The 14,545-nt window shown below is 37.1% G+C and overlaps 1 protein-coding gene across 5 annotated transcripts in view; it reads left to right on the top strand.

Annotated features, from left to right (window-relative positions):
* The window catches only part of LOC143236804 (ras-related protein Rab-37-like), an 80,878-nt gene that overhangs the window by 17,103 nt on the left and 49,230 nt on the right, over positions 1-14,545 (top strand). For 2 of the 5 annotated variants that reach the window (XM_076475377.1, XM_076475376.1), the window contains exons 2-3: positions 6,344-6,505; positions 6,741-6,919. The exons of 1 other annotated variant lie outside the window; for it this stretch is intronic. In XM_076475377.1, the coding sequence (XP_076331492.1) occupies positions 6,779-6,919 (141 nt within the window). In that variant the 5' untranslated portion in view covers positions 6,344-6,505; positions 6,741-6,778. Of the gene's footprint in view, positions 1-6,099; positions 6,506-6,740; positions 6,920-14,545 lie in introns of those variants that run through there. 2 more of the 5 variants (XM_076475378.1, XM_076475375.1) reach the window with 2 other exon arrangements.

The raw sequence follows: 14,545 nt of genomic DNA on the forward strand, positions 1-14,545 counted from the left end.
AAACATGTTCGCCTTTTCAGCCGTGGGGGCGTTATAAGTGATGGTCAATCCCAATATTTATTGGTAAAAAAGTAGCCCAAGAGATGGTGATGACTATCTGCCTTCCCTATGGTCTGATACTGCTAAATTAGGGACGGCTAGTGCAGATAACCCTCGTGTAACTTTGCGCGAAATTATAAAACAACAACAAAATAAAGGATAATAATTCTGAATCAACAATATTAAGGTTATGTTTTTACTTATACCTTTTAATTCATTTGAAAATTTATTTGAGGTAATATAATAAATATAATGTAATATAATATAATATAGGATCTGATTTTGTTAAAAACACGAAGAGTAAATTCTTGTGTCTCCAAAAACAACAACAAATTTTTCATAACCTGAGGACGTGAGAAGCGGCTGAAACAATAAAAGTTATTTTTTATAAATTGTGTCCTTGGGAGCGACGGAAGATAACAGATAGTCTAATAAAGCTGTGAGCCTCTCAAAGTGCTTTCATGTCCGTGTTATACGTAATACCTTGAAACTACGTGGTAAAAAATATCGACTTTTATTTGAGTGTGTAGGACTCATTCCTTGTCCTTATTACCAATCCTGTTACATTTTCACACTGTTAGAAGAACGTGCGGAATTTCATACTGTATGTGTTCACTCTGTTAGATATACATTCACAATTACATACTAGTTCACTTTCACATTCTTAAAGACACGTTTACAATTTCGTGTTGTTACTTCTTCCCACTGTTAAGGATACACTTATAGTTTCCTATTGTTATGTTTTCACACTGTTAAAGATATGTTTATAATTTCCTGTTATTACATTTTCACACTGTTAAAGATACATCTGTAATTTCCTATTGTTACATTTTTACATTGTCAGACACTTATCACTTTCAACTGTTGTACTTTCATACTTTTACATATATTGCCAAACCTCTTTACTAACGCTAAATGACTGATAAGAATGTAATGCTGTATTATGAATTGAGGACCGTTCAGTGTATCACATCACTGGTAAACTGGGCAACTGTCAAGCCTTCCTTAAAGAAAATTCTCTTGTTGATATCGATTGTAACGTGTACAGCTGCAAAAAATTAAATAACATAATTGCATTGCTTGTCAAGATGTTGATATCCAGTGTAGTGAATACAGTCATAAGGAACTGATTGACATAATCGTATTATTCATTAAGACAGACTAGTTTCTGTAACTTCAACTCATTATAGGGGCGAGCATAGTCAGGTGGTTAAGGCACTCTACTCAGAATCAAAGGGTCGCAGGTTCGAATCCCCGTCACACCAAACATGCTCGCCCTTTCAGCTGTGGGGGCGTTATAATGTGACGGTCAATCTCACTTTTCGTTGGTAAAAGAGTGGAGTAGTCCAGTGGGAACTAGCTGCCTACCCCCTAGTCGTGCACAGCTAAATTAAAAACAGCTAGCGCAGATAGCCCTTAAGTTGGTTAATGCGAAATATAAAATACAAACTGCTAAATTAGGGACGGATAGCCCTCCTATAGGTTTACGTAAATGTAAAAACAAACAACTCATTATAAACTGTTGTAAAGACTGACAATTTGCTCTCTTGCGTATATGCCGGGTTTATTATGATTAATTCTGGATAAAAAGACTGAAATTCGAAATGGAAATATTTGTATAATATCGTCTAGAGAACGTGACGAGTTTCCAAATTCAAGTTTAAAATATATCTGTTATTGCCATCTATCGTTTGCTGTGAAAACTAAATATTATGTTGTAGAAGTATTAAAAGATGTAACTCTGAGGTGTCTTGTAATTAAGTTTACATACCTCTGTGTTTTTGAAGTAAAATAACAACAACGTTATAATTTCAAATTTATCTGTGGCTGATGTTACATATTTGGAGAATGCCCATGCTATGTATTTACCAAGATTGTAATTAAACGATTCATATGTGGACATTATTGGTCGTAGTGGACAATCTAGTTTATGAGGTTTGGGGATGCCGTATATTTGTGGTGTGCGTGAATCGGTCTTGCATAGGTAGGAATAAAGTGTTTTTGAAATTGTGTTGGCTTTTTTTCATTTTTAGTGGTATTTTGTTTAGTTGCGTTTCTTGTGTCTTTGTTAGATTTGTGTGTATTGGTTTAAATTTGTTTGTGTCTGATAGGATGTTCTTCATTTTTTGGATGTATTCATTCGTGTTCATTATGACTTTTCGCGTTTCCTTTATCTGCTTTTAGAATTTTTATCTTTTAATTTCAAGAACCAACAATAATCTTCTACCATCACAAGGTTACATCGTTCTTGATATCATATTTCTACAAGGGAACAATCTTAGTGGAAGCTGTTGTTGTTTTTGAATTAAGTACAAAGCTACACAATAGACTATCTGTGCTCTGCCCACCACGGGTATCGAAACCCGGTTTTTAGCGTTGTAAGTCCGCACACATGCCGCTGAACCACTGGGGGGCCCTTAGTGGAAGCACTCACCATGTTCATCGCTTACTACATCATTTGGGAAGAAATTTACTTAGGAACGTGGAACGTAAGAAGTGCACACTTAGTGACCTTTTAGACCCAGATTATCTATAGTTCTTTAGTTTATCTTCAACCATTAGAGCACATAATTTTTTGACAACTAATCTCAATGATTTCCAGCTGGCAAATTATTTGTGATTGAGGACTGTTTTAAAGCCGTTACCCATCTTCACTTCTTGAATCTGAAAACTGACATACCTCCATTCATTTTAGCTTCACTGATTTTTTGACGCTCACTAGACAAAAACTATTAACATCTTTGGTTTGTTGTTTTTCGTTGTTGTTTTTTGAAATCTCACAAAGTTACTTGAGAGCTATCTGCGCTAGCCGTCCCTAATTTAGCAGTGTAAGACTAGATGGAAGGCAGCTAGTAATCGCCACCCACCGCCAACTCTTGGGCTACTCTTTTACCAAGGAATAGTGTGATTGACCGTCACATTATAACGCCCCTACGGCTGGGAGGGCGAGCATGTTTGGTGCGACCGGGATTCGAACCCGCGACCTTCGGATTACGAGTTGAACGCCTTAACACACTTAGCCATGCCGGGACCCCATTGGTTTGTTAGCGATAAATTTCAACAATAAACGAACAGCGCATAGTCCACTTGTTTTAAGACAATATATTCAAAACAAGGGAAGTGTATGTATAAAAATTCGTCACACTATTGGTTATTACAGCTGTGTCCAGAACTTTAGCTAACTTTCTCATTTCCGCCAAAATCCAAACGGACGGATTCAATTATATATGTGAAAACGGCTGGGTTTTCTCGTCAGACGGGTTGAATGAGTTTGAGAAAAAAACTGTGATAAGACAAATTAATGTCCATTTCTCTGTCAATACAATACAAGCTATGAAATTCACTTTAAAAATCGCTCGTAAGAGCTAAACTGGCAATCGCGCAGTCTAACTTCACTTTTACTAAATTAACATACTCTACTTAACTGAAGCCAAGCATTTTCTATATTATGATATAAAATATTCACTTAAAGCAACAAGAAACATTCCGAAGGTTGTGTAACATGACGTCAATTCACACAAAGTGACTCATAAACAGTTGCGTAATTATTGCTTCTAAAAATACCAACCTATGGCACTCGTACTACGTGAACAACCTAAACATCAAATGAAACAGTCACGTGTATCCAACAAATACACTGCTAGCCAAAATCTTAATGCCGATGAACATAAAGACAAAATATGCATTTTGTGTTGTTAGACTCGATCATTTGTTTGAGTAGAGCTTTGTAAGATGAAAATAATAAAAGGGAAAATAAAAAAAACAACAACTTTTTATCATTTAATAGAGAAAATGTGAACACTATGAAATTAGCCTAAATACTAGCTGGTCAAAAGTTTGAGACCATACTGAAACGAAGCGTTAATCGGTAAACACGTAACGAAATTTAGTCATTTGTGTCCAAGCATTAGCGTTGTCAACATCTCCTGTGTTACACTGGGTAAAAACATGGCAAAGTAACGATACTCTTTAGACGTTTTAAAAGTCAAATAAATTTCTTCAACAATGATATGACTTAACACTATCAAATATTAGTCGAAAATATACTTATGACTTAACACTATCAAATATTAGTCTAAAATATACTTATGGCTGTTTTATGTTTTTTTATCGTTGTTTCCATTTTTAAACGTTGGCGAGAATTTTCTGTCATTATAACCAATATAAAAGTTCTATTCTTATTCTAGTGGAGAGGTGTAATGCGAGTCCCTATATCGCAGTGGATAGCGCGTTGGACTTTTAATCCAAAGGTCCAGGGTTTGGTCCCAGGTAGGGATTATTGAGGACGTATTCGCGCACTATTTTGGGCCCGGCATGCCCGTAATGCATGCGTTTTCAGCTGTGGGGATGTTATAATCAATTCCGCTTTTCGTTGGTAAGCTTGAGAGTCTTAGGAACGTTTAGCTTTGCGCGATATTAAACAATGAAACAAAATACAAACAATTTATTCAACAAAACACAAAGTTAAACTGGTCGTGTAATCACAGTAAAAACACCAAGTTAAACTGGTAGTGTAATCACAGTAAAAATATAGAAAAAATCGAGACGAGGAGTGAAATTTCTTTCTTACGAAAAACAAACCGATTATTGTTTCTTGAATAGCGAAATTAAATTCCAGAAACGGGTGCACAAGTGAGAAAACAAAACAAAGCGATTAAGACTAGTAATTTGTACACGAAGTTTTCGCTGCCCTTGACGTCAATGGTGGTTATGACGTCAACAGATCGAACAAGCCGTTTGGTAACAAAAACGTCAATTTTTTTTCCATTTTAAAACCTATTTGCAGTAAAAAGGTAATATATGAAAAATCGAATGATTTGTGAGTTACTTCATAATTTTCGATTTTTCATCCGCCCCTAGTTTCTTAAGTTCAGAAACACATATTGAACTGTACAAGTATTCTATACAAATGACGTAACTTCAGTTTCATTGTTTATCCAGCCGTGATCCAAACACTACCCTTTAAAACATTTACTGCTACCAAATGTTTTGTAACTAATCTGTATTGATTTTCTGTGTGTTGTGATACAGAATGTACCTGGCCGGGCATAACCAGTTGATTAAGGCGCTAGACTCCTAATCCGAGGGTTGCGGGTTCGAATTTCTGTCACACCAAACATGCTCGCTCTTTCAGCCGTTGGGGTGTTATAAAGTTATGGTCAATCTCACTATTCGTTGGTAAAAGAGTAGTCCAAGAGATATAGTTACCCACCGCACTTTCGGACTACATTTTGCCAATGAAAAATAAAATTGATCGTCGTATTATAACAGTCCCACGGCTGAAATGAGGAGAGTGTTGGATGACAAGTTTCGATCCCGCCAAGTTTAACTGTGTTGCAGTTTGGTTAGATTTGGTAATTAAAACTTCCCGCCCTCTTTTTCTCTCTCCTCATATGTTCATAGACTTACAAAGTTCATGCTTCTTCATTCTGCATTGTTATCATAAACATTTTTACTATTAACCCTACTGAAACCACGGTTTCAAGCACAAGAAGGAAGAAGAACATGGTTTAAACCAATGACAGTAAACGTTATTTTTACAGCAGTGGCTCAGCGGTAAGACTAAAGACTTAGTACGGTAAAACTCGGGTTTCTATACACGAGTTGGGCACAGCAGAATTAGTCCATTGTGTAGCTTTGTAGTCGATAAAAAATCCCAACAAAAACGACCGAATGTTTTCAGAGAGTGGAAACTAGACTTTGTAACTTCGATCCTTTCATCGGTTAACCACTGTTTTAAACCGCTTTGTTAACACTAACCTGTAGATAATTTGTTCTTCCAAAATGCCGAATATCATTTTTCTCAGCGAAACCTAAGTAAACGTTGGAAATAATAATATTGCTTTAAAAAGGACAATATTTCACGGAAGAGTCCCTATTTTATCGGAAAAAAAAAACAAAAAAACAAATCGAACTTATTGCGATTTGAATTTCTTCTTCCCTTAGTGTACAATATGGTACAGTCCTGAAGATCTTACATACATCCTTCTGCAGGATTATTGACGACGGCATTGATCTAAGGACAACGCATGCGCACAGATAAATAAGCTTCGCTGCTTTAATGTGCTAAATGTTGCGCACGATCTTCGCATATGCCGTCGTCAACTGTAAATTTTGCAAAAAACATGAAAGCCAGGGAAAGTTACTGAGAATGTAGGGTTAACCCTCATGGTAGGTTGTGTAGGAAATTTTTAGAAGTTACCATGGAAACATGACCAGCCGTTGAAGATTGCCATAACGTCTGCTAACTATACATCTGCTGTGTATTATCACTTTAGCCAACGTTGCTTCCTCTTTTTCACAGACACTGGCTGATGCGGGTCATCGTTGGAAATCAATAACGGACATATACAAACTTCAGCAAGACATGGTGAGTTAGGCCTGGCTGGTAGGGAGAAATAAAATATTGGCAGGAAAGGTTTCATAGGTCACCTGTATCGTACGTGAGAAACCTCTCAGGAAAACGGTAAACAACACTTTAATAATATACATTCACCATTAAACCTAACGATTTCGTGTAGCACCCATTAAGTATTCTTGTAACATATTTAAAACAATTCAATAATCTATAAAATAATTTCTTTTTACTTTAACTATTCCAGTCGGTTTTAAGAGGTTTTTAATTATCTTTCGAAGAAACTGTAAAATCAAATTATATTTGTTACCACGACAGTCTTTTGAATATGAATGTTATATTTCAGGATTTCTAGAAACATACGACTTAGTCCGGGAAATTGCAATGTCGGTGGACACGAACAATGGCCATCATGGACTCCGGGTTCTTTCTTGTAATGGGCGAGAGGGAGCAAAGTCTCCCATCAAGCCCTTAGCCAACTCGTATTTGTTTGAAGAACCCGAAGAAGAAGACATTATCCACAAGGTAGCGCCACCTCAAGTTATGTGTAGAAATAAATTAATTATTATATTTCTTTTAATATTCACATTTTGACAAGTTGTTAACAGACAATATTTGTTAGTTATACATACTGTATACGCACAGAGCTTGTATCGAAAGAAATTAAACAATAAATGTCTGGTGACGTTAATATATTCTCTACTGCAGCGTTGATCCATGACTACTGTGTTTTCACACAATTCTTTTTCTCGTTTTCACTACTGTGTTTTCACACTCAATTCTTTTTCTCGTCCTTTTTTAGCAAACTGTCCTTACTGTTCTAATCCATGACTACTGTGTTTTCACACTCAATTCTTTTTCTCGTCCTTTTTTAGCAAACTGTCCTTACTGTTCTAATCCATGACTACTGTGTTTTCACACTCAATTCTTTTTCTCGTCCTTTTTTAGCAAACTGTTTTTACTGTTCTAATCCATGACTACTGTGTTTCCATGTGTTATATTGAGTAATGTAGTCAATTAACTGACTAACTATTCACAATTAGTTAAGATACTTTTTACCTTCGTAACGTAACTTGTAGTTTAGACATTCATAATCTTGCTTGTGTTTCTTTATTCTTTCGATTAGGTTATTGGTCCTTCCTGCTGTTGAATTTTTCATGTTTAACATATCTGTTTTCTCAGTTCTCACGATTCTTCTACTGGAATATTTCCCCTCTTTCTGGGTTTCTACTGCAGACTCCCCCCCTCCAACTTAGATTAATTGTGTGCCTTTTCTAAGCTCGTCCATTTTTGTGTGATTTGCTGTTTTACGCCCTAGTTTTCACTTCTTCTTTTTTAACATTATGACGTTTTAAATTTTTTTTTTGTATCACAATTCGACTGTGGGAATGTGGTACACGAGTCTGGAGCTAACCCTACATATTTTCTAGGATAAATATAAGGTATACCAGTGAACGTAGAGCCCATAATGTTTGTGTCTGTGTCCTAGAGATAAATATAAGGATAAATATTAGTTATACCAGTGAACGTAGAGCCCATAATGTGTGTGTCTGTGTCCTAGAGCTTACCTCGCATATTGTCTAGGATAAATATTAGTTATACCAGTGAACGTAGAGCCCATGATGTGTGTGTCCTAGAGCTAACACTAAATACTGTCTAGGATAAATATGTTATACCATTAAATGTACAGTCCAATGTGTGTGTGTGTGTGGTGAATGAAATGTATGTCATTTTAAAAATATAAATGCGTACTTATGTAAACATCTTGCTCAGTAAGACATATGATAACGAAAGGAATATATATATATATATATATACAAATAAATCAATAAATATATTGTTATTAAATACAATAATTGTTTATGGGCGATTAAAATGAGCACAATAAAATAATAATGAACTTAATACAAAACAGAACCAATAAAATAAGACCACAATGGTTTAGATACTCATTGATAGTCCATTGTATAGCGTTTTGCTCGTCAATAAACAAGCCTCCAGTAGCTCAGTCGTAAGTCCATGGGCTTATAACGGTAAAAATGGGATTTCGATACTAGTGGTGGATACAGCACAGATAACCCCTTATGCAGCTTTAGGCCTAATGAGGACAAACAAGTCAACAAATGAAATATTAATATTTATTACATTTAATAATTAAATATTAAACACTTAGAGCTGCTAAACAGTAACCAAAGTTCTTAGTTTAGGTTTTCTAATCCCTAAGCGGTTTGTTTGTTTTGAATTTCGCACAAAGTTACAAGAGGGCTATCTGTGATAGCCTTCCCTAATTTAGCACTGTGAGACTAGAGGGAAGGCAGCTAGACATCACCCCCCACTTTCAACTCGTGGGCTACTCTTTTACCAACGAATAGTGGGATTGACTGTAATATTATAACGTCCCCACGACTGAGAGGGCGAGCATGTTTTGTATGACGGGGATTCGAATCCGTGACCCTCGAATTACGAGTCGAGTGCTTTAACCACCTGGCCAGTTCCGTAAGACGAAATTTATAGAAGTAAAACGTGTTACGAGCATCAATTATTGAATCCAAGTAACTTCAGAAGCCCAACTACCTTAAGCTAGTTAGGAGATTCGAGAAGCATGCAGTGAGTTGACAGTTAATATGTTCCAAGGTCTAGAAACTACATTGTATCAAAGCTTAGCAAATAAAGTCTTACAGTAAAACAAGTTCAGTCAGCGAATCTCTTCATTATCAGTTCCAGGAAATATGCTCGTTTTAGTGCGCAATTAAAAGCAGTTTTTATGTTGTTTTCTTTACTGTAAATAGTAACTAATTGATCGCCGCAAACAGAGGTCATGAGAATGTTGGAACGTGTACAGTGGCGCCACCATTCACGAGTCGTCCGTTGTCTAAGGATAGTTATGTACGTAGAAAAGTTGTGCCAGAAAGATTACATTATCTATTTGTTTATTTCTTGTTAAGCGCAAAGCTACATAATATACTATCTATTTTTTGCTTACCACAGGTATGAAACCTAGTTTTTGGTTTTATAAGCTTGAAGAAGTAGCACTGTGCCACTGGGGAGCTGTATAAAATAATCCTGAAACCAGCCTTTTATGGCACGTTGGTGAATCCTTCTATTTCTATTGAACTAATTAATAAGCAAATTCTTCCTACAACCCCTACGCACCTTCCGAAAAAAAAAGTTCATTAAAGAAACCTCCAATGAAAATAAATCGTTCCTTGTTTGTTTAAAGATTTGTTTCAATTTTAATATATTGTTTTTAGGCCAAACTTAGAGACACGCTGCGTGCGCATAAGATGTAATTCTGGTTTTAAATACTGCGTAAAACTGCATATAACGCGTTCCGATAATCTTATTTGTATGTATGTTTTGATTTTAGTTTGAGATTACAAACATAGGTGATTGCGTGATACGATACACAGTTATATTCCTAAAATCGATTATTTCTTTTCTGTTTTATTTTCTTGATGGAAAGAGTTATTCGATATCTCAATATTTATGATGATGAAAACGATTTGTCAGAAGCCTGTGTAAGTTCTTTGTCATTCTTGTTCTCTTACTTGTGGTTCCACTATTTCAGTAGCACCCACTTCCATTCCGTATAATGTTATCACTTACGATTCAAGTGCTTAGCTCCACTTTGTCTTTTTTACCTATTTCTGACGTCACTTCTCAGAAGGCACAAACACTATGTTTCTTATTTTGTTTGTTTGTTTCGAATTTCGCGCAAAGTTACTCGATGGTTATCTCCGCTAGTCGTCCCTAATTTATCAATGTAGGACTAGAGGGAAGGCAACTAGTCATCACTACTCACAGCTAATTCTTGGGTTACTCTTTTACCGACGATTAATAGGATTAACCGTCACATTAAAACGCCCCCACGGCTGAAAAGGCGAGCATATTTAGTGTGACGGGGATTCGAACCCGCGACCCCCAGATTACTAGTCGAGCTCCTCAACCACCTGGCCATGCTGGGCCTTGTTTCTTATTCTTTCATTTCTAGTACCTTCTACCCCTACCACTAATATCAATATAGAGTCACAACTGATCAATATTATCTGTCGTGTAGTACTACCACGGTGTGTGCAGCACACATAGTCTTTTGTGTAGCTTTTTGCTGAACAACAAAACAACGAATCCTCTGCTCGATATTTTAAAATTAAAGCTATACTTGGCCCCTTGAGGTTTCTGATCTGACTGTTCAACCCACGTGCACATAAAGAGAATTTCAGGTTGAGAATTACAATTCATCTGACTGTTCAACCCACGTGCACATAAAAAGACGTTCAGGTTGAGAATTACAATTCATCTGATCTGTGTTCAGCCCACGTGCACATAAAGAGACGTTCAGGTTGAGAATTACAATTCATCTGACTGTTCAGCCCACGTGCACATAAAGAGACGTTCAGGTTGAGAATTACAATTCATCTGATTGTTCAGCCCACGTGCACATAAAGAGACGTTCATGTTGAGAATTACAATTCATCTGACTGTTCAACCCACGTGCACATAAAGAGACGTTCAGGTTGAGAATTACAATTCATCTGACTGTTCAGCCCACGTGCACATAAAGAGACGTTCAGGTTGAGAATTACAATTCATCTGACTGTTCAACCCACGTGCACATAAAGAGACGTTCAGCACATAAGCCCACGTGCACATAAAGAGACGTTCAGACAATTCATCTGACTGTTCAACCCACGTGCACATAAAGAGACGTTCAGGTTGAGAATTACAATTCCTTTCAAACTCTTCATTTCTTCACCTCTCCTAAGATATTTTTATCAAGCTCAAAATTAAAAGCAAGAATTTCTTAAATGTCGTCAGTTTCTACCAAAACATAGACTATGAGAAACATGGCTTCCACCTTCACGTTTGCTGAAACAATTACCGCGGGTTCAACATATATAGCCCCCCGCTAGTACAGCGGTATGTCTCCGGATTAACAACGCTAAAATCAGGGGTTCGATTCCCCTCGGTGGGCTGAGCAGATAGCCCTTTGTGGCTTTGTTATACGAAAAACACACACACACACACACACACTCTCACTCAACATATATGACAAATGAATTTTATGTTGTTTGTCATAACTGCTAATATTTCGTTCGGACATTTTTTAACCATCATAAAAAAAACAAGGTATTGGCGTGATATGTTTTGATTATACGACTAACGGCCTAGTACACAGTTTAAAAAAAGGTATATCGAAATTACATTGGTTGTGTTCCACTGCTAAGAAGGGAAAGTACTTAGTCCTACCGCCATGACGTCTTCAACTTTTACAATACGTAAATGCATGTATGACTTTTAAATAATGTTTTATCCCATTGTGTTTACCATTAGGAAGGTGTTTAGTTGCAGCTAATCTGTTAGGTTGTTAATAATTTCTTAATTTTAATTAGCAGTTCTAATTTTGTTTATTGTTTCAAATTTGTTGTTCTAACGATTCTAATTGTATGTATTATTTTAAAGTTGTTAATTCTAACACTTCTACAAAATTATAGAGACGTTCCAGAATCTGTAGTGTTATGTGTTGAGATTATTCTAGAAAACCCTTTCAGAATCTGTATTATCACATGGTTTAAAAAAAAATGAATTTTAGAATCTGTAATGGTAAATGGTAGTAATACGTTCGTCAGTCTTCGGAATTTTAATGTTAAGTACAAATACATGTTTTTTAAGAGAGCTGGTTTGCTTTGTTTTGAATTTCGTGCAAAGCTACACGAAGGTTACCTGCGCTAGCCGTCTCTAATTTAGCAGTGTAAGACTAGAGGAAGGCAGCTAGTCATCCCCACCCACCGTTAACTCTTGGGCTACTTTTTTTACTAACGAATAGTGGGATTGACCGTCATATTATAACGCCCCACGGCTGAAAGGGCGAGCATGCTTGGTGTGACGGGGATTCGAACCCGCGTCCCTCAGACTGCAAGTCGAGTGCCTTAACAACCACATAAAATTCTCCACCTGTTTTAAAGCATGTGTAAAAATATTTTAATAAAGATATTATTAACTCTAGGAAATATTCTCAATATATTTAAAACATTAAAATTTCTGAAGTTGGTAATTTGTGTGTTAGGTAAAAACAACAACAACACTCGTCTGTATTGTATTCTGTATTGCTTTACGAAAAACGTGGCATTTTAACTCTTCAAACTATACTGAATTGACATATAATACGTTATTACTGTGTTTTAACACATACAGAGGGTTAATAGTTGCAAATGCAGTGGTGTGTCGTCGCATTTACGAGCCTTAGCGCCACGGGTAACGTGTTTGGTATCTATGTATTTCGTTCATTGTGCTTGAATACTATTGAACAGTGCACTGCTATTATAGAAAGGCCAAACGATGTAACAATCGAAAGAGCTTTAGAATAACATTTGGCTCCGATACCTAACTTCATCAATGGCTTTAATCTATAAGATGGACACCACAGTTGTGAAACAAAATAACTTTACAACACAAATAAACATCGGGTGAAACGTGACATAACTCATGGTTTAAGACGATAAGAATGTGAGGTCGGGGAAGCTCACGGTCAAAGATTCACAAACTTCCCGCCACACCATGGTTGTCTTTACGAGGAAGATGGCCGAAGACTAGAATCATAGCAACCTCATTCGATCACGTTCAGTCAAGCACAACGTTGCAGCTCACATGGTCTTTGTTCCTCTGGTCTACATTCGGTAGACAAAGTGTACTTTCACTGAGGAATTGTGAAAAATGTATCAGTACACTCTTGCTCAAAAAGATTGTTACATTCAATCTTACATACAGCTTGTTTGTTTCTTATTTGTTATTTTTTTCTTGTGTTTTTCATGTCTGCACTGTTTTTCCTTTGGTAATTATTGATAAGTATGTTTGTAACATGAACATTTGTGTAATATTTCGTGATTATGTGTTTTTTATGGAAATTTCTGTAGAACTTAAGATCTGTACCACCAGAAATGGACTTTTTTTACTCCACTTCTAGGTCAATACAAATAAGACCGTCATTTTGTATTTTTTTTTTTTAGTATCAATCTGAAACTTTCCGTAAACGTGCAACAGTTACATTTACAACAGAATATTTAACTCAATAAGGTGTGTAGCTCCCACATGCTGCAATATTGTGTCCGCAAGGCGGCGCGGCATACTCTCAACTAACGTTATGAGTCTTTGATTTGGAATTCTGTTCCACTCTTCACTCAGTGCTTGTCGTAACTGCTGTAGGGGAATCATTCCTGTTCCTGTCCGCACGGCCAAATTCATCCAAGAGATGCTCTATCGGGTTGGTATCTGGACTTACAGGTGGTTGCTCAAAGACCAACACACCACGTTGTTGCAAGAAATCTTGCACATTGCGATCATTATGCTGCAGCCGGAAATTGTCCTGGAAAATACCCTGGGCATATGGCAGTAAGTGGCGATCCAGGATATCCTGATACACAGCACCAGTGACGTTTTGATCCAGAATGACCAACTAACTGACAGCTGCAGAACAGAATGCACCCTAGACGTGCACTGAACCTCCGCCTCCTGCAACGTTGGGTTGAACATTTTCATCATTCAGCTGTTCTCCAGGAAGCCTACGCACTCGTACCTGTTTATCAGTGGGATATAATAGAAATCTGGATTCGTCAGCACAAACTACATTATTCCGGTGTGCGATCGTTAGATTACGGTATCGCTGAGCCCATTGCAGCCTGTTGTTGCGATGTCTAGCTGTCAGTTTAGGTTTCTTGACCACCGGTCTTGCTCTGTATCCAGCTTGCACCAACCATCGACTAACCGTCTGGCGTGAAATCCGGATCCGTTGTTGCGCAAGTAACTCAGAAACAAACGATCTGGAGGATATCGTACGGTTTCGACGAGCAATGGTGAGGATCCGGCAATCATCGAGTGCTGTGATGGCACGTGGACGGTCCGTGGTTTTGCTTGGACTCACATTTCTGGTTGCAGCTCTTCTTCTGAGAATTCGTTTGACGGTCTGCCTGGATACACCAAGGCGTCTTGCAATATAGTATTATTTCAACCCAGCGTTGTCGTAGGCAACCACTTGATTTCTCAAACCTACGTTAGTAAGACCTAGCACAATATCTAAAATATTTACAGAGTTGAAAACGCGTCGCCAGCAGGTAGAGTACAAAAGTAACACCAACATCCCTGGCTTTTATATCTCAC

The sequence above is a fragment of the Tachypleus tridentatus genome, chromosome 13, assembly GCF_004210375.1.
Source record: "Tachypleus tridentatus isolate NWPU-2018 chromosome 13, ASM421037v1, whole genome shotgun sequence".
Classification (NCBI taxonomy): Eukaryota; Metazoa; Arthropoda; class Merostomata; order Xiphosura; family Limulidae; genus Tachypleus; species Tachypleus tridentatus.